This window comes from Pinus tabuliformis, chromosome 6 (genome assembly GCF_031772625.1).
Source record: "Pinus tabuliformis cultivar Carrire ecotype Pingquan chromosome 6, CPIR1, whole genome shotgun sequence".
NCBI classification, from domain to species: Eukaryota; Viridiplantae; Streptophyta; class Pinopsida; order Pinales; family Pinaceae; genus Pinus; species Pinus tabuliformis.
In genome coordinates, this window is record NC_142292.1 from 541,066,077 (window position 1) to 541,093,387 (window position 27,311).

Below are 27,311 nucleotides of genomic sequence, written 5' to 3' on the forward strand. Positions count from 1 at the left end.
CATCTACAGAATGTAATTTCCTTTTTATAATGAAATTACGATTTTTCCTTATGGGAAAAAAAACAAGTGAAGATTGTGCTATGAAGAAAAACTTTAAAATACCTCACAAATAGTTAACATCATGAGAAGAATCTTATTAACCTACATTTGCCCTAGATTCTTCAACAGAGTTCACTATTTCGCCAGGCACTGCAACAACCTCGGTCTTCCAATTAAGACTCTTCCAATGCAACCAATCCAACAACTTAATAAGGGTCTAAAACTATTACATGGTCACTAGAGAAATTGACAACAGTGGAGGCTACAAGATAGGAGAGGTTCGAAACCCCCATGCCACATGTTTGTAAGCCATACCCCTAAAGAAACAAAGAGATTGGAAACAAACCATAGCCATTATTAAAATAGATCAAAAACATGGGACAAAGATGTATCTACAGGGAAATAAAATGAAAACATTACACCTTTCCAATATTGGTTTTGTTCATAAAAAATGTCAAATTCCTTTTTTTATTACTTGTTGATATTTTGTATAATTTCTAAACAACCCAACAAACCATATGCCCCAATGTCTTCTCCTAATATTAATGATATTAATATAAATCAACATTATACACTTCACACTTTGAGTGGTAACATTCAACTGTAGAACCCCAAAGGGTTAGCTCAACTAGTTGTCATTAGGCATTTGGTTAGTTTTATGTGAGTAGGTACATATTTTGAATCCCCATGGACGAGGCACACTATTTTATGCCAATGGATTTACTAGGGATGCAATACATTAATGTGGGGAAGCATCCCTTGGGTTACTTTGCAATGGTTCTTTGGGGTAAAAAAGATAGCATCCAATTATATCACCAACAAAAAAATCATCGATAGAGTAACTAATAAAAGGATTTAACAACACAAATTCAATTTGTTGACCTCCTCTTCATCTAAGAGAATAGATGGCTTCATTCAATCTCATGAGCTTCCCAACACATGAGCTAAGTCATTATGATATTTCCTATAACTTCTAAACAACCCAATAAAAAGCATGCCCCGATTTCTTCTCTTAATATTAACATTATACGCTTCATCCTTTGAATGGTAACACTGAAAAATATAAGCCCAAGGGGTTGGCTCAACTAGTTGACGAAATTTTTTTTAGGCACTTGGCTAGTTTCCTACCACTAGATACCTAGTTCCGATCCCCATGGACGAGGAACACTAATCTTCATCAATGGGTTTACTAGGGACGCCATCCATGAAAGTGGGGAAGCATCGTTTGGGTTTCCTTGGGAGGATTATTTGGGGTAAAAGGGATAACATCCAACCATATCACCAACATAAAAATTATCCATAGGGTCACTAATAAAAGGATATAACAACACAAATTTAGCGATTCGACTTCTTCTTCATCTAAGAGAATAGATGACTTCATGCAATCTCATGAGCCTCACAACACTTGAGCTAGTCATTATAACAGATTGGATCTTTGGATTAATAAATTTCATCCACCTCTCATACTCTTTCTCATCCAGTTGTGCTAATACAGACTATTTTATCTTGGGTAGATCAAGGGAGGAGAAGCAAGGTTGTTGCAATCAAATTCACATACCCGATTAGGCAGTATAGAGAGAAATGCTATAACATCCTCTTCATTCTAAGCCTATCCTAGTAGGTGTTCCTCTTCTCAGAGATTAACTCTTCATGGGCATGCTCATTCACACTTGAGGGTTGTAAGAATTTAGCAACATGTGAATCTAAAGTGGCAGGCATGCTTTTTGTGTAATACTCTAATTTGGACCCCTAGATTACACACACACACAAAAAAAAAAAAAAACCTTTGTTGGAGCCGAGACAAATAAGGATTTTATGTTTGAAGCACATGATAAAGTGACTAGTCACCAAATGGGTAACCATTGCCATTGTGTATTTTGGTTTTGCATACAAGGTACTCTAACACATAAGCCATAAAATAGATTGGTTGCCTTCAAGCCTATGACTTTGACATCATTTATAAGACATATAAAGAGAATATTGTTGCAAATAACTTAATGGATGAACCTCTCACCTTCAACTACATCGTACTCAAAAAGCCTCCTCATGTATAGGATCTCCTCACATAGTACTCACTGGATTCTACAGCGAATTAAATTTAACAAACATTATTAATGTCAAAAAGAACTAGGGTTGGAATATGAAGAATGTCGTCATCCTTTTTAAGAATTGCATCTATGCATCTCCCTTAATTGATCATGTGTTTTTCCACAAAGCTTACAACTTTTGCTTTTATTGGCAAAAATTGAAGCCTAGAATTAAATTTTGTCTAGAAAAATGTGATGCTAGCTAGTAAAATAAGGTGGAAATTATTACTTATCTTGACCTTCTCAATCCTAACGTCATTCATAATCAAACATGAAAAGAGGTATTTATGGACTTCAATATAGGTCTAATACCCTATCAAGGTAAGGATGTTATCTTTGTGCTAATTAATTATTTAACCAAGTATACTCATTTCATCTCTCTGACTACTAAGTCTATAGCTTCTAAGTTTGTTGATTTATTCATTAAGCATGTCCATATGCTCCATAGATTTCATTGCCACATCATCAATGATAAAAATCCCATGTTTGTAAGTCGCTTGTGGAAAGAGCTTTTCAAACTAGCTGCAGCCACTTTCAATATTAGCACTTCCTATTAACCTCATCTCAAACACAAGGACAAACAAAGGTAGTGAGTAAGTGCATAACCTTAAACACAAGAACAAACCAAGGTAGTGAATAAGTGCATGGAGGGGTATATTTATATTTATATTTATATCACTTTGCAACAAAATAACCCCTTTTAAGGCATTTTATGGGCTATGAAACCCCATCATCTAATGATTGGATCATTCAAAATGTTAAAAGTCGCTGTGACAATAGACATACTATGAGAAATGTAGAACATATTCAATAGTGTAGTGTATGACTTGTTCGTGGAAGCTAACAGAATGAAACAAAACATTGACCAAAAACACTTAGAAAGATAGTTTGAGATGGGAGACGTGGTATTTATCAAAAACACAACTCTTTGATAATAAGGTAAGGACAAACTTCAATCCAAGTTTTATGGTCTATACAAAGTGTGAATAAAAGTGGGCAAGGTGACATACGCACTTTCCCAACAAGAGAAAACTCCATGATGTCTTCCATATCCCCAGTTTGAAAGAGAACTTGCACAATGAGGTGGTCACCCAAACATAGTTCTCTCTCATGGATGAAAAGGGCAAGGCTAATATTGAACCGCGTAGGCATTCTTGAAGTTAATGTGAGGAACCTTTGAAGGAAAATCATAGAGAGATCAAATGGAGGGGTCACCCCAAAGAGGAAGCCACTAGGGAGTTCAAAGCATTCTTGAAGAAACACCCCAAATTGGTGTTGTACGATATAGAAAAGCCTTTCTTCTTTCATGCCTTACACAATATAATTATGTCTTTAATTTCATTGTTCGACATAGTGCCTTTGGAGTAAAATGGTTTCGGATTCAAAATTCCAGACATTCTTATTTCAATAGTGCCGGTATCTCGTGTTTGCCAAGTTGGACACAATTATTCTCTTTTTATCTTCTGCAAATCTGATTACAAACTCGTGGTAAGAAGCTAACTAGCTAACTTTGACCATCAATTTTAACTTTTGATCAAGTTCAATACAGGTTGAAAAGTACAAAGATTTTATAATTGTCCTGTTATATAAAGTATGCTATAGCGGACTGTACACAAGCAATTCCCATCACTAATTTGTGTTAAAATTAAAATAGAATAAAGCAGCTCGTAACATGTAAATTCAAATATAGAAGAAATCTTGTCATCCACTCTTAACTTGTTGCAACAGAAGAATTTTTCATGTGTATGACAAACACATAACAGTCCATGCTGGTTGAGGTAAACAACTAAAGGTTTTGCAGTCCTTGTTTTGAGTTTCAGAATGCGTCTGTGTGAACTTCCGTTTGCACACTTCAACTTGGTTTTGGTACATGCAAGACAGTCCAAGAGCATGCCAATTCCAAGTGGGTATCACATTCATTTTCTGAAAATGGAAAAACTATAAATGCCCTGAGTTATATGAATTGGAAAGAACAACTATATCATCAAAGCCATTTTTATAACGACATTTTCTTCATTCGACAGGTGTTAACAATGGTTTCTTTGAATAGTAAGCCTCCAAGTTGCCAACCACAAGATCTGCCATGTCCTTACTTGTTTCCCAGGTTGAACTTCCAACGTGTGGCAACAAAACTACATTTTCCATGTCAAAGAGCTCCTTCGGTACATCAGGTTCATTTTCAAACACGTCAAGTCCAGCACCTCCAAGACGAGCTTCTACCAAAGCCTTAACCAGCTCTTTTTCATCAACCAGGGGGCCACGACCTATATTCACAAGGATTGCCTTTGGTCCCAATGCATCAAGAACACTCCGATCAATGATATGCCATGTTTCTTTTGTTAAAGGGCAGGCTACTACAAGAACATCGCTTCTTGCTGCAAGGTCCGTAACACTGGAATAGTAGGGATAAGTAGTGTCAGACTTCTTAGTCCTTGAGTTGTATGCAATGTTACACCCAAAAGCTTCCGCCCTCTTAGCAACGGCTAAGCCAATGCGACCAAGTCCAACAATACCAATGTTCTTTCCACTGAGCTGCGGTTACCATCACAGAGAACATAAAAACATTAGCTTGTTCATCTATACATCCTAATACTAGAAAATGATCAGAGAAACACACAGTAATTTATCACATAAATAGCTGGAATGTAACATCATAATCACACGTCAGACAATGGACTTTTCACTAGTACTACATATGTAAATTCGCAATATATCATGGCACCGATCTACTTATTTATACCTGGTACAGTTAGCTGTTCCTCACTGGTTCTTGACACATCAACACATTCTTCAGAAATTTGAGAAGACCAAATACTGTGTGTCTTGATGATAATCACATCACATCACTCAGACGTATAGGACAAGAAACGGCGTCGTCTACCGAAGGGGAGGATTTGCCCGTCCAGCCAAAATTGGCATGAATCCGGGTAAAATAATTTCAAGAAATCTTGTAGTAGCAGGTTTTGAATCATGTTTTTGAGGGTGGAAATGGATTCAGCAACATCAAAAACATCTGGAACACCCAAAATCTTGAAGTTTGACAGTTTTAACCTGGATTTACAAAAATCCCTGCCAGATTTTATCAAAATATTGTAGGAATTTCCATGATTTTCTGGGCAAAAAAGCAGTCTGTTTAGACTACTTGAGAAGAAATTTTGTTTCATAAATGACTTGTCCGAAAAAAGACTCATTTTTAGGCCTTGAAATTTAAAGGCCAATATAGGGATAATAGACATTTATTTCACTGGATAACAATAGAACTGATAATTTACTGTCACATATGTCACAAATGATACCACCTAAGAAGTTTTGTATACCTGTCTAACACGGTTAATCCTTTTGCCCATTGTGTATGAACCTAGTCAGGCAATATGGCCAAAGCTCTGGGCCCCTTATACTTTGAGCTAAGCTTCTTCCTCCTTAATTTCAGGTGGTAATTTTTTTACACTTAGAAAGTTACCACCTTATGTCAAGGAACGACTCTGTTAAAACTTAATATTCAAAGATAATACTCTTGTTGGCTTGAGTGGTTAATTAAACAAGAAAGAAATGAAATGAAACTGAATGGAAACCGAATGCAAACACACAAGTAAAACACAAGGTTTTACGTGGTAAAACTTTGACAGTGTGTCAAGGAAACATCCACAAGGCAAGGGATTGGAAATCTATTAATCAGAGATGATTCTCCATGATTACAATAGTTCGGGCGTTCATCAGTTTTATAAGAGCTTCCTCCATTACATAACTGCTATTTCGGTATAAAACTAACTTGGCAGTAACTAATACAATTCTTATACATATTTATATAATTAGTTGTCAAATTCCAACAAACTCCACTTTGACAACAATTTTCCTAATCCCTTGCCCATGCCCATTCATCATCTCTTCTGCAAGCCAAGAGAAGCCAAACACCATCACAGCTTCTCTACTATAACTGGCTTCGTGAATATGTCTACACAATTCTCCCGTGTATGGACCTTCTTGAGAGCTACTTTTCCGCCATCGATCACATGTCTCAGAAAATGATACCTTACATCAATGTGCTTGGTCTTGCTATGATAAGTTGGATTTGTAGCCAAATGAATAGCACTCTGACTGTCACAGAATACATTCACTCTCTCCTGCGTCCTTCCAATCTCATCAAGTAGACCCTTTAACCAGATTGCTTCTTTATTGGCATTTGAAGCAGCTATATACTCTGCTTCAGTAGTGGACAACACAATTGTTTCTTGAAGCTTTGACATCCAACTAATTGCTCCACCTACAAGAGCAAAGACATAACCTGTAGTAGATCTCCTTTTGTTCAAATCACCTACATAATCAGCATCCACATATCCGCAGGCTGATCCTTCACTACCATTAAATATGATGCAATGATCACTTGTGCCTCTTAAATACCGACGCGCCCATTTCACTGCTCGCCAATGTTCTGCACCTGGATTTGCCATGAACCCGCTTACAACTCCAACTGCATGTGAAATGTCAGGTCTTGTAGATACCATTACATACATTAAGTTGCCTACAGCGTTTGCATATGGTACAAGACATATACTGCTTTTCTTCATCAGTTCTAGGACTCAAAACCGAAGAAAGCTTAAAATGGGAAGCTAATGGAACATTAACAGGTTTCACATTGTTCATCTCGAACTTTTCAAGTACTATTTCCACATACTTCTGCTGTGATAACCAAAGCTTACCATTTTTCCTGTCCCTGTGTATCTCCATGCCCAAGATATGTTTTGTTGCTCCAAGATCCTTCATATCAAACGTCCTAGAGAGCTGAGCCTTTAACCTGTTGATCTCATCCATGCTTTTGCTTGCAATAAGCATATCGTCAACATACAAAACTAGGATAATGAATATGCCACTGAAACACTTGAAGTATACACAATGATCATACTCACTTCTAATAAAGTTCTAGCTCACCATGAAGGAGTCAAACTTCTTGTATCATTCCCTGGGAGAGTGCCTTAGGCCATACAATGATTTCCTGAGCTTGCAAACTAATTTTTTGTTGCGATCTTGTACAAAACCTTCTGGTGGTTCCATATATATCTCTGCATCCAAATCACCATGTAGAAAAGTTGTTTTAACATCTAACTGTTCTAACTCAAGGTTGAATAATGCAATTAGTGCCAACACAGTACGAATAGATACAATTTTTACAACTGATGAAAAAATCTCATGAAAGTCAATACCTTCAACCTGAGAATACCCTTTTGCTACCAGCCTCGCCTTATACCTTTCGATACTTCCATCAACTTTTTGTTTCAATTTGAAGACCCATTTGCATCCAACAACACTTCTCCCCTCAAGAAGTTCTACAAGATCCCAGGTATTGTTTTTGGCTAAGGAATCCATTTCTTCTTCCATAGCCGTTTTCCATTTTTCGTTATTCGTATCATCTACTGCTTCTTGATAACAAGAAGGTTCCCCATCTTCAGTAATCAAAGCAAAAGATGAAGCAGAATTTTCATACCTTTTGGGAGTTTTTCTTTCCCTAGTAGACCTTCTTAGAGTGATTGGTTGTTGAACTGGTTCAGAAACTTCAACAGCTTCCTTTGTATCTTCATCACCTTTTCCTCCAGAAGTCTTTTCTTCCTTTTGATTTTCAAAGAAAGGTCTAGCCTCCAACTGAATTTGTTGATTTGGCGATACCTGTTCCTGTTCAATTCTTTCAACATTTGATTTTAAAAGAGAAGATTCATCAAATATTACATCTCTGCTTCCGTGATGTAGGATCCCACAACCTGTATCCTTTCACCGCATAGTCATACCCAACAAAGACATAACATTTCGATTTTGGATCTAATTTTGAACGCTGATTTTTAGGAATAAGAGCATAAGCATCACAACCAAATATCCTTAAATGTGAATAATCACAAGACTGACCTGACCAAACTTCTTCAGGAATTTTACAATTAATTGCTACTGAAGGTGATCTGTTAACTAAATAACAAGCAGTGGATACTGCTTCTGCCCACAACTCCTTTTGCAGGTTAGCATTGTTGATCATGCTTCTGGCTCTTTCCATAAGAGTCTGATTCATATGTTCAGCAACACCATTTTGCTGAGGAGTATAAACAGCAGTTTTGTGTCTAACAATTCCTTCATCCTTACAGTGTTGTTCAAATTCTAGAGAAGTAAATTCACCACCATTGTCAGTTCTTAAACATTTAATTGATTTGCCTGTTCTTTTTTCTACCATTGCTTTAAATTGTTTAAAGACATTGAATACATCAGCTTTCTTTTTCAACATAAAGACCCAAACTTTACGGGAGAAATCATCAATAAATGTTAAAAAATATAAAGCACCTCCATATGATACAACAGGAGATGGTCCCCACAAATCAGAATGAATATAGTCCAAAATTTCTTTACTATTATGACTTCCAGTTTTAAACCTCTATTTACACTGTTTTCCATACACACAATGTTTACAGAAATCCAACTTCAAGGATTTCAAATCAGGAAGTAATTTACGATTCATCAGTACCTAAAGACCTTTCTCGCTCATGTGACCCAATCGTTGATGCCATAGGCCGGTACCTTCTTCTTCTTTCTTTGACACAATTGCTGCTTCACTGACCTGAGTACTTCCTTTAAGTCTGTAAAGATTTCCATCCTTTTCTTCTTTCATAACAACTAGGGCGCCTTTTGAGACTTTCAGTGCTCCATTCTGACCTATAAACTTATAACCATTCGAATCCAACACTCCCAAAGAAATCAATTTTTTCTTCAACTCAGGTACATATCTAACACTAGTTAATGTTCTAACTGTGTTATCATACATTTTAATCCTGATATTTCCCATCCCAATAGTCTGACATGATACATTATTACCCATAAACACAAAACTACCATTTACAACTTCATATGAAGCAAACCAATTTCTGTGTGGACACATGTGATGAGAAGCACCAGAGTCTAACAGCCAACTTTCAAAACCCTGAGAGACATTACATACAGGTAAAGTTTCATCTATCATACATAATTCTTCTACAAATAAAACTACGTCTATCATACCTGAATCAACCTGATTTGCTTCCTTCTTTGAGTTATCAGACTCTTTTCATTTCCAACAGTCTTTCTTGAGGTGTCCAATTTTATTGTTGTAGCAACATTTCGCCTTACACTTCTTTCCCTTTGATTTTGATCTCGAAAATCCCCTTGTTTTTTCTCCCCTTTCCTTTGACCGCCCTTTGGCTATCATCGCTTCTAGTGCGGATCAAGTAGTAGGAGCCGCGGATCGGGCTCCCACGGATCCAATTTTGCAGGAATTGCCAAAAAAAGGAGGAACCACAGATCCGATTTTCCGATCCACGGTTCCGCCGAAGGATCGGTGGCAGATCCGTACAGTACGCGAATCTACCTTTAGATCCTTGGGGGGGAGGGGGGGGGGTGGTTCCTACAACACTGATCCTAACATCAAGGCTCTGTTCATATTCTTATTCTTCAATTATTTGTTGATTCCTAATGGAGGAACAAAGAGATTCTTCACCATTGCTTTCTCCCTTAAAGAATTCATCTTCCTGAAAAGACACTTCAAATCTATTGAAAAGTTTTCTTGAATTTCTTCTTCAATAAGATCATGTCTACCACTCACCTCATCCATCTCATCAATACTTTTCAAATAGGAAATCCACATATCATCGATTTTTGGCTCATGGTATGGGGGAGAAAGATGAACCTCTTCATGGAGATCTTCTTCCACATCTACAAAATCTTTCTCCACTCTAAGAGCCTTTGGTGCATTGCAATTTGATCTTGTTTTATTGTTTGTTGCATAGCTTGTTGACTTTGATGCATGGCTTGTTGCATTGCTATTTGAAATTATTTCGCCTATTGAGTCAAAAGAGTTATGGGTCAAGAACAACCTCTATGGTTATTGTTTCCTCGAACTTCTACACACAAGGCTCAACAAATTTTGCCTTAACATAGTTTTAAAGGAAACAAAGCACATCCTCCCTCTGCTTTATTTCCTTAACTATATCATTAGATGGATGCTCACCATATTCTACAATCAAGTCATTAATACTTTCCTGAAATCTCCCTTGCATACCAATGAAGACCAAAACATCTTCAACCTCTTCATACCCATAGATCCACTGCCTCTGAAAATTTTCAATGTATCGAGGAAATGGTTTTATTTGTTTGGGCTCAAAGTTGATGTACAATTTCCATGCTTCATGCCCTTGCATTGACAATGCAAAGGCTTTCATTAAGTCATGTTCAAAGACAATGTTAGCATCTACAATACGATTCATAAAGAATTCTAAGAAATCTAGAGCTAACCATGCATTTCCATCAAACTTAGGGACTGGCATATACAAATTAGCAATAGGAGAATGAGAATATCTCAAAATGCATGATAAATCTAAAGGAACATATATATCTTTAAAAGATAACATCCTACTACAATCCATACTTCGTACATATAGGATGATAATTCTTTAAGTTCAAAATATGCTTTACCAATCATAAAATCATAAACGTCGAGCCACCAATATTTACCTCAATTCTTACTTTGGAGAGCAATAACTATACCTTTTTATGTTTTTTTGAAGTGGAGTCGTATTAATTTTAGTTATGTTCTATGCTGAGAGCAAATTTACTTCAATTTTCCATATTAGCTCAATATCAATCCCATATTAGCAATCACATTTAGCATGATAGTAAAATGCAGATAGAACATAAACATAAATCGCAGAAAACAGGCCAAGACAAGAGGACACAAGATGTGGAAAAAGCTTGGGACAAACCCCAATGCGGGGAAACCTTTGATCAATTCTTCTTATGTTTTCAATAATTTAGCAGGGAGAGAGATAACACATATACATCAGAAATCAACATTTTGACTTGACAAAATAAGAGCAAAGATCTTCACTAAGAAGATAACACATGAGGTAGCTGATCTGAACTTAGGTCAAGGCATACTGCTTCAACTGATTCTCCAAGGTGATTCCATCACCATGCTGCACCCATCACAGTGTTGCACCCATCACTATGCCACACCCATCACTAATTTGTTCTCATCACAGTGTAGCTCCCATCACTGAGATGCACTTCATTACATTATGTTGCACTCATCATACTACATACAATCATCACTGTGTTGCACCACTATCATGCTGCACCATTCTTCGTCATTATGTTGCACCACTGTCATGCTACACTATGTTGCACTATTCATCATCATTATGTTGCACCACTGTGATGTTGCACTATGCTGCACCACTGTCATGCTGCACTAAACTATCATGTTGCACTATGCTACACCACTGTCATGTTGCACTATGCTACACCATTCATCATCATTATGCTGCACCATTGTCATGTTGCACTATGCTGCACCATTCTACACCCATCCTCACTGCCACCTATATGTTGCATATTGTAATATTGTCATGGGACAGCCTTAGCTGCTTGCTATGGCTTGCAGCCTAGCAAAGCAGCTAGTTGTAGCTAAATATTAAGCAACCCTTCAAATCAAGCTCACAGATCATTGCCAATATGCCCAGACAATCCTTCATTAGGCCACGTTGTCATCTACAGCAATGTGACATCATGACAGCAATACAAGACTACTAATGAGCCTCTCTTAACAGCAGATAAGGGTTGCGTAATAAGTCTTCCTCCATGATTGCTTCTAAACAATGGTAGTCCTTCTCTTCCACGCTGGAAGTTCCACCACCCTTGGTCTTAGAATAGAGACCCTTTTCCTTGCTTAAAAGCTCCTTCTGCTTGCTGTGTATAATTTTATGCCAGCATATAGGAGTCTCTTGACTGTGTATAAGGGTCACCCTTTGAACAACAATTAGGGCTCTTTAGAACTATGAATTAGGCCTTCACACACTGCTGGTTAAGGCCTCTCCCTCTGCGTCTTAGCTCACCCTTTAGGACTGCGGCTAGGGTAACATAGGACAGCAGCTAGGGCTAGATATGATAACATCTAGGTCTCCTTGTCTGGACAACGAATATGGGTCCTTTTGGGCTATGTATAGAAGCTCTCTTTTACTGCGTTAAGAAGCTTCTTCATTAAGCAACGTTAGGGCTTTATCAGGTAAGCGTTAGAAGCCTATCTTCATAACTGTGTTAGGCCTTCATCTCCATTCTAGCGTTAGGAGCTAGGGCATCTTCTTTTAGGGCAGCATATACTCTTAGGATCTCTCCTCCCACCAAAACCCAAAGACAAGTGGAGAGGAAGAGATCACAAGAGGTGTGTGCCAAATGACTTGTTAGCCACCTATTTTTATAGTAAAACATTGAGGATAGATGGGGGCAATTTGGTTGCTGGCCGACCTTGATGAAGTGTCACATAACACAAATAAATTCATATCTCCATGAATACATGCCAGAATCGGATGATCTTTAGATCAATCCTACACCTCTCAACGAGAGGAATCCAAGAAAAATATCAGCTGCCATGAATAAGTAGACTCACATGGAGTTTGGATCTAGTTGCCAATTTTAACACTCCCTCTCAACTAGGGAGAACTCCATCTACTAATCCATTTGCCAGACTGTACTATCTCTGCCATTAGTGCCCTGCATTGCTCTGCTGAACTATGAAGAAGAAGAAGTGATCGTGAATGTATCATACCATCCTCTACTAACCCGAAGTCAGTCCCATATAAAAGAGATTGTCTCAGAGTCATACCATTCTTACTGATCTGAAATCAGTTCCAAATAAAGAGTGTGTCATACCACTCTTACTGATTCGAAATCAGTTCCAAATAAAGAGAGTGTATCATACCACTCTTACTGATCCGAAATCAGTTCGAAATAAAGAGAGTGTCATACCACTCTTACTGATCCGAAATCAGTTCCAAATAAAGAGTGTATCATACAACTCTTACTGACCCGAAGTCAGTTCCAGAAGAGAGTGAGTTATATCACTCTTACTGACCCAAAGTCAGTTCCAATTGATCCCAGATCAATATCATCCTAGCATAGGGAGTACAATAGTAACACGATGTGTCCATCGGTACTACTATGGTCCCTATCCTCATTTCCCTACTCATTGGCCAGATGAGAGGTACTTCCCATGAGTCCCAGTTGCATGGGTAAGATGTCTCAGCAGGAGAAGGATGAACCACTCATCCTGCCTACATAGCAGACCACTAGGGGAAGGTTGAACCACTCACCCTATGGTTGCTCATCACTCCAAGATGTACCCCCAAGCCCCCCGGAGCTCTTAGAGCTCAATGTCCATATCATACAGGACCCTTAGGAGAGAGTCTCTCCATAACTCCTAGTCGTTCTTAGAAAGTCAAGATTTTAACCTTTCCCAAGGGCTTCGACAGAATATCGTCAACTTGCACATCAGTACCAATGCGATGGAGCCTTCTTGCTCCTCGATATACCATATCCCAAATAAAGTGGTACCTGATGTCTATATGCTTGGAGCGATCATAGAACACGGGATTCCTCAACAATTGAATACCCCTTTGGTTGTCACAAAATATCACGATGGTATCCAACATGTGTCCAAACAGCTCACTCAAGAGCTTCCACAACCAGACAGCTTCACACGAGGGCCGAGGCTATACTCGCAGATATGTATTCGGCCTCAGCGGTGCTCAAAACAACCGTCTTCTGCTTCCTGCTCATCCAGGATATTGAAGCAGAACCCAAAGAGAACCAACACCTAGAAGTGCTCTTGCGATCCTCCACACTGCCTGCCCAGTCAACATTAGAAAAATCATCTAGCTTCACTTTTTCAACAGTATATCTCAATCCATGAGAGATTGTGCCCTGACGATATCTTAAAAGATTCTTGGCACCAATCCAATGAGGCTCATCCATTTATGAGCTCAACATGCTAAATGCAAAACATATATCTGGACGGGAGTTCACCAAGAACATCAATGCTAGTATGAGTTTATGGAACTCAGAGCCATTTCCCAAATCAGGTCCGACATCACTACCGTATAACTTCTTAAGGTTAGGCTTCATCGAGGTAGTCACGGGCTTGTAGTTCACCATTCCAAATCTAGAATCCAACTCCCTCTTACTTTTGCAAATGAGAGGGTTTGCACCTATTAGAAAGAGATCGTCCTCATAAGGTGCCAGTATGAGAAGTCTATCATCCACAACCTTCAAGCAATGGTTTGGATCGGCTTCACTCCTAGTGAATCTCAGCTTCATCAGATAGTTGTTTATCCTTTCATACCAAGTCGGGGTGCTTGCTTCAAGCCATAGAGGGCTTTCTTCCACCTGCATACATGAGATTCCCGATCATGAATCTCAAACCCCTCAGGTTGTTCCAAATCTGTGGACTTGCTACATGAGGGGAATGGTCCCCTTGTAAGTTTTCCTTCGGTACATCTCGGACATGTACCTCCATGCTCTTCTTGAATTCAAGCATCCCTTTCACCATCTGACTCACATTAGGTAGGGCCCCATAATGAGCAGACCTTTGGTGCTATAGAAGAGATGTGTCAACTGACATGGTCCCCAATGGACTTCCTGCAACTTGATACAAATTGCCAACCCTGAACTCAAAAGCATCTTTTAAAAATTCCTTATCCACACACGTACCTTTCCATTGATGAATGCCACCTTGAAACCTTTGACTTCCATTGCCGAAATGGACACCAGGTTCTTCTTGAGATCAGGTACATAAAGAACTTCTTGTAAATGAATCGTGTTACCCTCATTCAATTGAGGGGTAACATTCCCTACACCCTTTCTGGGATAGGTGGCATTGACTCCAAGTATAATCTCCACGATTGTTTCCTTCTCTATCAAATTAGAGAGAGCTTCCTTCTATCCGATGAAGTGCCTTGAAGCACTACTATCAATAAGCCAAATTCCCAAAGAGTCTAGAGGAGAAGTAGTGGAGAGTGCCAATATAAGATAATACTCCTTTAGCATATCAAAAACCACATTTGATTCTTCATACCTGGAGTTCCTTGCTTTCTTTGAAGAGTTGGCCATTTCCTTAATGACCTGCATTCCTTTTTCCTTTGCCATTGTACATGTCATTTCTCTAATCATCAATGTTTTACAACTCGGACTCGGATTCGGACTCGGCCAAGGATCGACTCGGACTCGGATTCGGACTCGGTAATGACTCGGCCGGCTCGATTTCAATGACTCGGTCGTTGTAAAAAATACATTAAATATTTATTTTTTTATAAAAAAACATAATTTTAAATATTTTAAACATAATTTTAAAGATTTTCATTCAAGTTTCCAAACACACAACATTATAATATACATGGAAGACAACATATGATCAAAGTAGGCTCATGAACCAATCCATTATATCAAAATGGTACGGTGGTACCCAATGGCAATAGTAAATACATAGTCAACTGTAGTCTGTCATACATGATCAAAGACTCAAGAGTCAAAACAAAATACAAATAACCAAGGAGGCTAGTAGCTACTGCCAGAGGAGCCAAGATCATCTCGACCAATCTCTGGATCATCATCATCAGAGTCAGACAAGGGGCCCCATGGCTCCTCCTCATCATCATCGTCTCCAACTGCAACTGTAGAAGTGGTGCCAGTACCACTAGGCTGTGCAGCAGATGCAAGCTGAGATAGAGTACAAATGCGGTTGCGCTTCTGTCATGGCTGAGCAGAGGAAGGCGAAGCACCTACAACTGGAGTCCTACTAGCTGGCTGTGAGACTGAGGCTGGTGGATCGGGATCTGCATTCAACTGAACACGCTGCAGTGGATCTTCAACATCAATTTCATCAAGATCCTCATCAGGATCAAACTCTGGTAGACGACTCTCCACTACCCAATCTGATGTTGGATCAATGTCTTCCAACACAATGGGATCTGAATCAGGTCTTTTGTTCAGCAATTGGTTCCGTCTGAGCCGAAGGTTGTATTGGACAAAAACTAGATCATTCAACCGTTTTTGCTCCAAACGGTTTCTCTTCTTTGTGTGAATCCTCTCAAAGACAGACCAATTGCGCTCACACCCAGATGCACTGCAAGTTTGACTCAAAATACGAATTGCAAACCTTTGCAATTCAGGGCACTGGCCACCAAAGGCCTCCCACCATTGTGCTGCAAAAAACATAGGAGTGTAATGAATTATGAGTTAGATGAAGGCTGAAGCTCAACAAAATTACAAATTATATCTAACTTTCAAATTATAAATGATTTAACAAACTTTAATAAAAAAAGTAAAACCATTAAGAAATTGAAAATTGAAATTTTTGTTTACCTGGCTCATCTGCTTCTCTTGCAATCTTTGCTAGGTTCTTCCCAAAGGTACCTGTTGCATTGCTGAAGGATGTGACCTGCTGATGTATCAGCAGCTGATCAGACTCCGATGGGACCATGCGCTCAATGCAATCAACCAGTCCATCTCTGACCTCCCCCCTCAAAGCTCCTGACTCCTTAGCTTTATAATGATACCGTGGGTTCAAAAAATACCCAGCTGCATGTATAGGGCGATGGAGTTGATTGTTCCATCTTTCATCAATGATTGCCCAAATGGGCCCATACTTTGCCACTCTATCCTTGTATGTTGTCTTTATTTGCTCCTTTGCTTGATCCATAGCCTCATAAATGAAGCCCATAGCCAACCTTTCCCCATCCACCAACCGCAACACCTTAACTAGTGGCTCAGCAACCTTCACAATCTCTGCTGCCTTTCTCCAAAAAGTTTCATCATGGACTTTCCTTTTCAATTCTCTGCCTTCTGGTTTGTTAGACCAACTGCTTTGATTCCAATCATCACTGGAAAACATCTTTTGCAAGTTTCTATGTTGGGAAAGCATAGATTGCAATGTCAAAAAATGTGTAGCAAATCTAGTGATGGCAGGCCTAATAATATCCTTGCCTCCAGTGTGTTTCCTCATGAGACTCAAAACCAGTGTATGATTGTAGATAAATTTTGTTATGCTTTTGGCATTATCTACAGTGTTTCTGACCCAATCTAATTTTCCAATATCCTCAAGCATGAGGTCTATGCAATGTGCAGCGCATGGGGTCCAAAAGATGGTCTTGTGTTTTTCCTCTAACAGTCTACCAGCAAGAACATAGTTAGAGGCATTGTCTGTGATGATTTGAACAACATTAGCCACCCCCACATCCTGAATAACCTCATCCAATAGCTGAAACAACAAGTGGCCATCTTTTACCTTATCAGATGCATCAACTGATTTTAAAAACATGGTTCCCTGTGGGCAGAAGACAAGAAAGTTTATGATGGTACGGTTTCTTTGATCAGTCCATCCATCTGACATGATGGTACACCCTGTTCTTGCCCATGATTCCTTGAAATCTTGCAAATACTCATTAATTGATGTAATTTCTTTCTGCAAACGAAACCCCCTTAGCTCTTGCATAGTAGGGCCTTTGAAGCCTTTTCCAGCAGCATGTATGGCCTCAAACATAGGCTCATAATATGGTGAACGAGCAGCATTAAAGGGGATATCAGCATCATACCACCATCTAGCTATGTAGTCACAAGCAGTCTCCCTCAATTCTTTCTTCCAATGGTCATCTAAAGTGGGCTGAGCAAGACCTTTACTAACTTCAGGACCATGTGCATCTGATGGAGAGGAGCCTGAGTGAGTGAAAAAACTTTTGATAGTCCCATCACCCTTCATTCTACCCTTTCCCTTATCTTGAACAGAAGCAAAAGAGGGAGGAACATAACGGAAAGGGTTTGATGCATCAGTTTGAGGGATAGAGGAAGAACCCTCAAACTCATAGTGGGGGTTGGCCTTGGCAGCCATCATTCTTTGTATCTCCCTCTTCCTCCCAATTTCAGCCTGTATCTCTTTTTGCCTAGTCTTTTCTGCATTAAATTTTTCAAAGCTTTCCAACAAATTCTTTCTAATCTCCCCAATTTCATTAGATTTACATGCAGTAATATTGCCTTTAATCCCTGCCAAGTGTTGTTTCAGCCTATTAATCCCCCCAGGACCTGACTTAATTTTCCTATGGCAAAACTTGCAACACATCTCATCATCAACCATTTCAACATATGCCCAAGCAGGATCTTTTGCTCTAGGTGCCATTTTTTGACTAGGAAAACAATCTGAAAATGAAAAAAAAAAAAAAATTGATTCAATGTTCATTTATTTGACTAAAAACACTCTCTAAGCTATCTTGATATGCACCTAAAATTTACTAAGTAAAAACAGATTTATAGAGGTGGAAAAAAATACCTCCAGGCACAAACTGCCTCCTCAAGCTTGCTCCAAAAATCAGCTCCTCAATGCTGCTCCAAATGGCTGCCCAAGAAGCTCCTCACTCCAGCTACAATGCTCCTCCAAGACTCCTCACTGCTGCTCCAAAACAAGCTCAAGAACTGCTCACTAACTCTCAAAGAAGACTCTCACTCAAATGCATAAGACTGCTGTGAATGAAATGAGAGCATTTGGCTGTCTTAAATAGAGTTTGGGAGGGGAAATGGACCCCAAAAGCATTAAACAAATCACAATAACCCTTTCAGCTCCACAAACCCTAACTAACTTTATTAAAAAACAGCAAAAAAGTCATTTTTTTTGGGTTAATACGCTGCCACAGCCGGTTTGTAACGGTACGGCCGAGTCATGACGGGACCCGGCCGGGTTGACCGGGTCAGCTATGACTCGGCCGGGTCATTGGATGACCCGGCCGAGTCATAGCTGACCCGGTCAACCGAGCCGAGTCAAGGGCCGGGTCAATGTGGAGGCTTTTGAAACGGAACGAAACGGCCGTTTCCGTTTCGGTTCGGCCGTTTCGTAAAACTATGCTAATCATTGAAGATGCCCCTGGAATGATTGTTATCATCATCAAGTGATGTGTCCCTTCTATTCAAACACTCCTTTGCATAATGGCCAAACTCATTGCAAGCAAGGCATCCGCCTTTCCTTCCACCCTTAGATCTGGACTTCCTATTGAAGTGACCTTTAGGTAGGCCACCAGATGCTTTCGCTGTGCCACTCTGATAATCTTCTTTGATTCAACTTCACCCTTGGTGAATTTGAAGTGGGATGAGGAGCCCATTGAGTCTTTTGACCTTGTCCAATTGTCTTCGGTGATTGCTCTTTCACTCTTGCTTGGGCTCTGTCTTCACCTCACCTCCGATACCATGTTAATTTTAGGTATGTTCTATGCTGAGAGCAAATTTACTTCAATTTTCCATATTAGCTCAATATCAATTCCAAATTAGCAATCACATTTAGCATGATAGTAAAATCTAGGGCATGCATAATTACATTGATTCTTCATTACATGATAACAATTTGTGAAGTATTTAAACAATTTTATATTAGCTTCATGTTTACTTCATTATTAGCATATGAATGTTAACTTCATCAAACTGCTATCAAAACAAAAGAGACAAGAACACAATGTTTGGCTTTCTACCAGGGCCAAAACCTCTCCCTCTTGGAGAGGAAAACCCATGCGTAAATTCTTATTATAGAGATTCCATTGACGAATACCAAGACCATGACCCTTGACACACACTCTGCCTCTCCAAGACCAAGATATCAATCCTCCTTTCTATCACTGTCAAGATCATCCTTATTGTTGATGTCATCATTATTGCTCTTCCAAGATCTTCATTGCTGCTGCAAGATTGTTGAGAGCATTATGCATAATAACTGCACCTTGGTATGATTTGTTGCTCCTTCCTTGACTAGACCAATTCTCTTTACTGTAGTGATCACAATTCTTTTCAGATTTGAGACTGCATCTGAGATATATGCTCACATTGAGATCACTAGAAGGCAGATCTAAGTACTGTGATATCATTGTGACTGTACATTGACTTTCACAAGTGTATCTAGCACCACTGTCCTTACAAAGATTTATTTCATCATGATTATAATGTCATCAAGATCATTGCATTCGCTATTCTTGCTGTGACATAGACAGATCCGTATACTAGGTCAAGAATGTAACTCTTGTCACTCTTGATTACTGTTCTCATCATGCCAAGGCTGCAACATCACTTGGAGTTTTACCATTGTTGTCCCATACACCTAGACTGCTACAAGAGAGCCACCTAGATCTGATGTTAGGACTGCTCCTTCAATCTACAGGTATGTCGAGAGGGTGACAAGCCTTGATCTTGTTGTTCCTTAAATCATCTGAGGAGGCATCTTGATCCCTTAGACATACCTTACCTCAATGTGGATCTGACTGCAGCTTCTCTCTCCATAATTGCGGCTTCCCTCTTCATGACTGCAGCTCCTCTTCTTTAGGACTACAGCTCCATGCCTTGATTGCGGCTTCATGTCCTCATGACTGCGGCTTCACCTTCTCATGATTGCGGCTCCATACCTTGACTGCGGCTCTCTATGCCTTAACTTCACAGGCATGCCGAGAGAGTATTTGGCTCAGTACATGTATTATTGTTGCATCCTCATCCTCCCTCTGAAGTCTGGTCATGACTGCACCTAATACCCTATCCGAGGTGCAGTCAGACCTTAATATGAACCTGCTCCTCCATGCGAGATTTTCGAGAGAGAAATATGCGAGTTCTGTGTTTCCCATTTGCGGATACCTTAACGGGGTATTTATTGTGGTCATCCCATATATGCAAGCCGATGTTACCTTCGAACCGACATGACCCTTTCTTCATGCCGACATGTCATATATTTGTTTATTTAATTCATTTTGGAGCCGACATTACATTCCTTTGTTGTTTTGCTTGCATATTTCGGTGAGCTTGCTCTTGGAGGATTGGTTTGACACCAATACATAGGCTCTAAAGGAGCTTCTCCATTCATGACATGACTCTTTGACATAACAATAAATCCTAAAGACATGAAGAACTCTTTTACCTAGAGACACTTCTTGTTCATGAAACCCATGTAGCAAGATTACAAAAATAATTTATTTCCTTTTATCACATCAAATACAAAGATCATGTCATCATGAAGACCGAACCTAGTTACACTTTCTTCAACACGCCCTCTTAACTAGGGAGGTATTCATAATGGTACTTGGTCATTTTCAATCTAAAGAATTTCTCATAAGAAGAATCGGATTTGCAATCCATATGTTATAGCATCGTTTCAACCAACATTGTTTCCATTTAGCAAGGCCTTGTCTAACAGCTTTATCTCTCATTTAGATCAGAGCACACAATGTTGGCGAGACCAATGACTGATAGACACACATCATCATTGTCTCTCTTAGGGTCATACCCACCCAGGTGTTCTCCGAGTATGCCCTACCAGGACTATTCTCATCTTGGGTTCCCAACCCTCAAGAATATCGATCCTCCTGCCCACTCTTGTCTTGGATGCCCTACCACATCCTCAAAGAGTGTCGGATGTCAGATGATTACACAATCCTCCATTCTTTCTTCCAAACTAAAGACAAGAATGTTGTGTCTAACTCTCCCTCTTAACCAGGGATGAGTTCCAAGTTTCTCTTTACTCAGAAACTTGCTCAAGTTCCTTTGCTCATAAGAACTTCCCAAAGCTCCCTCTTACCCAAGAACTCTATCATCAGTGCTTTATAGGGTCTTCTAGTTGACTGACGATTCAAGACTTCGATGTCATCAATTTCTTCACATGTAGGGTCAGTCGTCCATCACTTTCCTCCGTCATGTCATTCCTTCTATCCGAAAAGTATCCTCCTTGGCTTTACATCTGGGGCTTCCTTCACAAGCTTCTCTGTCTTCACTTTCCTTCAACAGTGATTGCTCTGGATCACAAGGCACATAGTTGTGACATCCTTCACAACTCTCCTTTCCTTGATCCTGCACACATACCCAGACTTTTCCGAGAGGTTAGACACCAAAAACAAATTACATATTACCTTTTGGTGATGGCTTTTTCCAGGGACATCTTCTTGTAGATATCAATCATCTTGCATTCATGTTGACACATCTCCCAATGATATCTGTTGTCAAGGGTCTTCATCTGTTCCAACTTCCATCAAAGTTTTCACATCATTCTGGGAGGTTTCCTGGTCAAGTCTTCCTGATCCTTTGGATGTTGACCGCCTTCGTCATGGTTGCATGTTTTAGATCTCTTCCATCTTCATGTATTCCATTCCCAGGAACGCTCATAGTTCTTCAATGGTCATCAACTACCTCATACTACATTATGAGGACATATTATGTTGATTTTGTCTAGTCTGACTTATATCTTTCTGCATCCTTTCAGAGGAGGAGATCCTTTCATGCTTGATCCATTTTATCTGCAACCATATATAATGACATTACAGTATCAGATGCAAATACAAATACAATCATACATACCTTATTTTTCTTCCGGTATTTTCCGCTTCCTTGATTGAACGGATCTTCAATCCCTGGATCTGCTTCATCATGTCATTAGTTCATGATTTCCATAAGTTGGAGATCCTGATGAAACATTTGTTGCCTTCCCGGACAAGAAGATCCTCTGCTAAAGTTTCTATCAGAGATCCTTCAGGATCTAGTATGTCCCTATCTGGCAAATGCTTCCTTTGACCTGGATGACTTCTTCCCTTCCTTCAATGTACAATGAGATTCCCAAGAGCTATGTTCTTCATGATTCTATACGAGCTCTTGCCTCCATGATGCCATGATGCATCTTCTTATTATGTTCATATCTGCAGGGATTTCTGATAGGATCCTTTTGAGAGGGATACCATCTCATTCATAGTTGAGATCTATTACTCCCTCCTCCCCTTGATCCTTTCCTCAACTTCCTCCATCTGTTAGGTAATCTTTCCCTCTTGTCAACATTTCCTTTGCTTTTCTAAGTCTCTTGTCTTTCTCTATTTAACATAAAGACCACAATTTGTTGATCAAGGTAACCTTCTTATTCATGGTTGTTTGTTACCTTGCTTATCACTATCAATGTCAATGATGATTTATTTTCTTATCATTTTTCTCAAATCTCGTGACTGAGATCTCATGAAGATATCTCTTCACTCTTCTTTACTGCTTTTCAGATAGTATATCCTCTAATATTTCATGCATTCTACTTATGTTTCCTTTCTTGCCTTATAGAACCTTACGAGTCCTTATGGCTTCAAAGAAAACCATGATGTACTGACTTCTCTAAGGATAATGATAATCCTCCTTATTCCATGCAAGACCTTGATGACCCATCCAATATGTAGGTCTTCTTGCAATCATGAAGTCATTAAACAAAAAATTGAATATGAAAAGGTACTTGATTGTGAAGATGTAGTCTTCACCTTGATCATGTTGGTAGTAGTTGAAATAGATATATTGGCTGAGATCCTTAGATTGCCCCCCAATAAATTGCTGATACATATTGAATTGAAGTTGCTTGCCACGATCCATAGAATAGTTTCCGATTTGAGTATTGTTCATATACATTCTCACATCTGATATCTACAGAAGGATTCAAACTGAGTTGTCAAAACTGAAGTTGAGATCTGAAGACTGTTGACATCTGAAACCCTTGCTACACACTAATTTCTAATCTAGGGTTTGATCATGACTAGTGTTTGATTCTGCCATGTAGATCTTCAGCTGCTTTGATGTCTTGATTCTTGAATGTCTCTTCTCTGCCCTTATTTTGACTGCTGAACCAATCCCTCTGATACCATGTTGAAGAATCTAGGGCATGCATAATTACATTGATTCTTCATTACATGATAACAATTTGTGAAGTATTTAAACAATTTTATCTTAGCTTGATGTTTACTTCATTATTAGCATGTGAATGTTAACTTCATCAAACTGCTATCAAAACAAAAGAGACAAGAACACAAATGTTTGGCTTTCTGCCAGGGCCAAAACCTCTCCCTCTTGGAGAGGAAAACCCATGCGTAAATTCTTCTTATAGAGATTCCGTTGACAAATACCAAGACCATGACCCTTGACACACACTCTGCCTCTCCAAGACCAAGATATCAATCCTACTTTCTGTTAACGTCAAGATCATCCTTCTTGCCGAAGTCATCATTATTGCTCTTCCAAGATCTTCATTGCTGCTGCAAGATTATTGAGAGCATTATGCATAATGACTGCACCTTGATATGATTTGTTGATCCTTCCTTGACTGGACCAATTCTCTTTACCGTAGTGATCACAATTCTGTTCAGATTTGAGACTGCATCTGAAATGTATACTGACATTGAGATCACTAGAAGACAGATCTAAGTACTGTGATATCATTGTGACTGTACATTGACTTTCACAAGTGTATCTAGCACCATTGTCCTTACAGAGATTTATTTCATCATGATTATAATGTCATCAAGATCATTGCATTCGCTATTCTTGCTGTGACATAGACAGATCCATATACTAGGTCAAGAATGTAACTCTTGTCACTCTTGATTATTGTTCTCATCATGCCAAGGCTGCAACATCACTTGGAGATTTACCACTGCTGTCCCATACACCTAGACTGTTGCACGAGAGCCACCTAGATCTGATGTTAGGACTGCTCCTTCAATCTACAGGTATGCCGAGAGGGTGACAAGCCTTGATCCTGCTGCTCCTTAACCCATCCGAGGAGGCAGCTTGATCCCTTAGACATACCTTACCTCAATGCGGATCTGACTGCGACTTCTCTCTCCATGACTGCGGCTTCCCTCTTCATGACTGCGGCTCCTCTTCTTCATGACTGTGGCTCCATGCCTTGACTGCGGCTTCATGTCCTCATGACTGTGGCTTCACCTTCTCATGACTGCGGCTCCATACCTTGACTGCGGCTCTCTATGCCTTAACTTCACAGGCATGCCAAGAGAGTATTTGGCTCAGTACATGGATTACTGTTGCGTCCTCATCCTCCCTCCGAAGTCTGGTCATGACTGCACCTAATACCCTAGCTGAGGTGCGCAGCCAGACCTTAATATGAACCTGCTCCTCCATGCGAGATTTCAGAGAGAGAAATATGAGAGTTCTGTGCTGCCCATTTGCGGATACCTCAACGAGGTATTTATAGTGGTCATCCCATATATGCAAGCCGACATTACATTCCTTTGTTGTTTTGCTTGCAGATTTCAGTGAGCTTGCTCTTGGAGGATTCTTCTTGGTCTTGGAGGGTTGGTTTGACACCAATACATAGGCTCTAAAGGAGCTTCTCCATTCATGACATGACTCTTTGACATAACAATAAATCCTAAAGACATCAAGAAGAAGTCTTTTACCTAGAGACACTTCTTGCTCATGAAACCCATGTAGCAAGATTACAAAAATAGATTATTTCCTTTTATTACATCAAATACAAAGATCATGTCATCATGAAGACCGAACCTAGTTACACTTTCTTCAACACACCTCACCTTCAATACCATGTTAGTTTTAGGTATTTTATATGCTTATAACAAATTTACTTCAATTTTCCAGATTAGCTCAATATCAATTCCAGATTAGCAATCACATTTAGCATGATAGTAAAATGCAGATAGAACATAAACATAAATCACAGAAAAGAAGCCAAGACAAGAGGACACAAGATGTGGTGCCAGCCAGGGACAAACCCCAATGTGGGGAAACCCTTGATCAATTCTTCTTATGTGCTTCAATAGTTTAGCAAAGAGAGAGATAGTACATATACATCAAAAGTCAACATTTTGACTTGACACAATAAGTGCAGAGATCTTCACTAAGAAGATAACATGAGGTAGTTGATATGAACTTAGGTGAAGGCATACTGCTTCAACTGATTCTCCAAGGTGATTCCATCACCATGCCGCACCCATCACTGAGCTGCACTTCATTAGACTATGTTGCACTCATCATACTGCATACAATCATCACCGTGTTGCACCACTGTCATGTTGCACTATGTTGCACCATTCTTCATCATTATGCTGCACCACTATCATGCTACACTATGCTACACTATTCATCATCATTATGTTGCACCACTGTCATGCTGCACTACACTGCACCATTCATCATCATTATGTTGCACCACTGTCATTCTGCACTATGCTGCACCACTGTCATTCTGCACTATGTTGCACCATTCTACACCCATCCTCACTGCCACCAATATGCTGCATATTGTAATACTGTCATGGGACAGCCTTCGCTACTTGCTATGGCTTGCAGCCTAGCAAAGCAGCTAGTTGTAGCTAAAGATTAAGCAACCCCTCAAATCAAGCTCACGGATCATCGCCAATATGCCCAGACAGTCCTTAATTAGGCCACGTTGTCATCTACAGCAATGTGGCATCATGACAGCAATACAAGACTACTAATGAGCCTCTCTTAACAGCAGATAAGGGTTGCATAATAAGTCTTCCTCCATGACTGCTTCTAAACAATGGTAGTCCTTCTCTTCCACGCTGGAAGTTCCACTACCCTTGGTCTTAGAATAGAGACCCTTTTCCTTACCTAAAGGCTCCTTCTGCTTGTTGCGTATAATTTTCTGCCAGCGTATAGGAGTCTCTTGACTATGTATAAGGGTCACCCTTTGAACAGCAATTAGGGCTCTTTAGAATTGCGGATTAGGTCTTCACACGCTGCTGGTTAAGGCCTCTCCCTCTGCGTCTTATCTCACCCTTTAGGATTGCGGCTAGGGTAACATAGGACAGCAGCTAGAGCTAGATATGATAACGTCTAGGTCTCCTTGTCTGGAAAACGAATAGGGGCCCTTTTGGGTTGTGTATAGAAGCTCTCTTTTACTGCGTTAAGAGGCTTCTTCATTAAGCAGCATTAGGGCTTTATTAGGGAAGCGTTAGAAGCCTATCTTCATAACTGTGTTAGGCCTTCATCTCCAATCCAGCATTAGGAGCTAGGGCATCTTCTTTCAGGGCAGCGTATACTCTTAGGATCTCTCCTCCCACCAAAACCCAAAGACAAGTGGAGAGGAAGAGATCACAAGAGGTGTGTGCCAAATGACTTGTAAGCCACCTCTTTTTATAGTAAAATGTTGAGGATAGATGGGGGCAATTTGGTTGCTAGCCGACCTTGACGAATTGTCGCATAACACAAATAAATTCATATCTCCATGAATACATGTTGGAATCGGATGATCTTTAGATCAATCCTACACCTCTCGATGAGAGGAGTCCAAGAAAAATATCAGCTGCCATGAATAAGTAGACCCACATGGAGTTTTGCCCTAGTTTCCAATTTTAACAAGTCGCTAGATAAGATCCTACAAGTTGATCCTTGAATAAATATCTCATCAAGTACAAATACAAATTGAAAACTTACCAAAGTGATATCATGTACAACCATGGCTTGGAGATCTTCCTCCCAAGCAATGGCGCCAGAAAATGTTACCACTTCATTTAGCAGATTGTTGAAGATTGTACAATCCACTATGGTTGG

General features: G+C 39.6%; 2 protein-coding genes across 2 annotated transcripts in view; both read right to left on the reverse strand.

The window, feature by feature from the left end:
- Positions 1-3,784: 3,784 nt before the first annotated feature.
- The window catches only part of LOC149259660 (hydroxyphenylpyruvate reductase-like), a 176,478-nt gene continuing 152,951 nt past the window's right edge, over positions 3,785-27,311 (reverse strand). Inside the window, exon 2 of the mRNA XM_089418881.1 lies at positions 3,785-4,658. Within this exon, the coding sequence (XP_089275007.1) occupies positions 4,140-4,658 (519 nt within the window). The 3' untranslated portion in view covers positions 3,785-4,139. The remainder of the gene's footprint in view (positions 4,659-27,311) is intronic.
- On the reverse strand, positions 15,246-18,444 carry LOC149259661 (uncharacterized). Its single transcript, XM_089376619.1, has 2 exons — positions 16,320-18,444; positions 15,246-16,159 (listed from the first exon to the last, which is right to left on the reverse strand). The coding sequence occupies exons 1-2, from the start codon at positions 18,184-18,186 to the stop codon at positions 15,708-15,710; spliced, it is 2,319 nt and encodes a 772-aa protein (XP_089232745.1). The 5' UTR covers positions 18,187-18,444; the 3' UTR covers positions 15,246-15,707.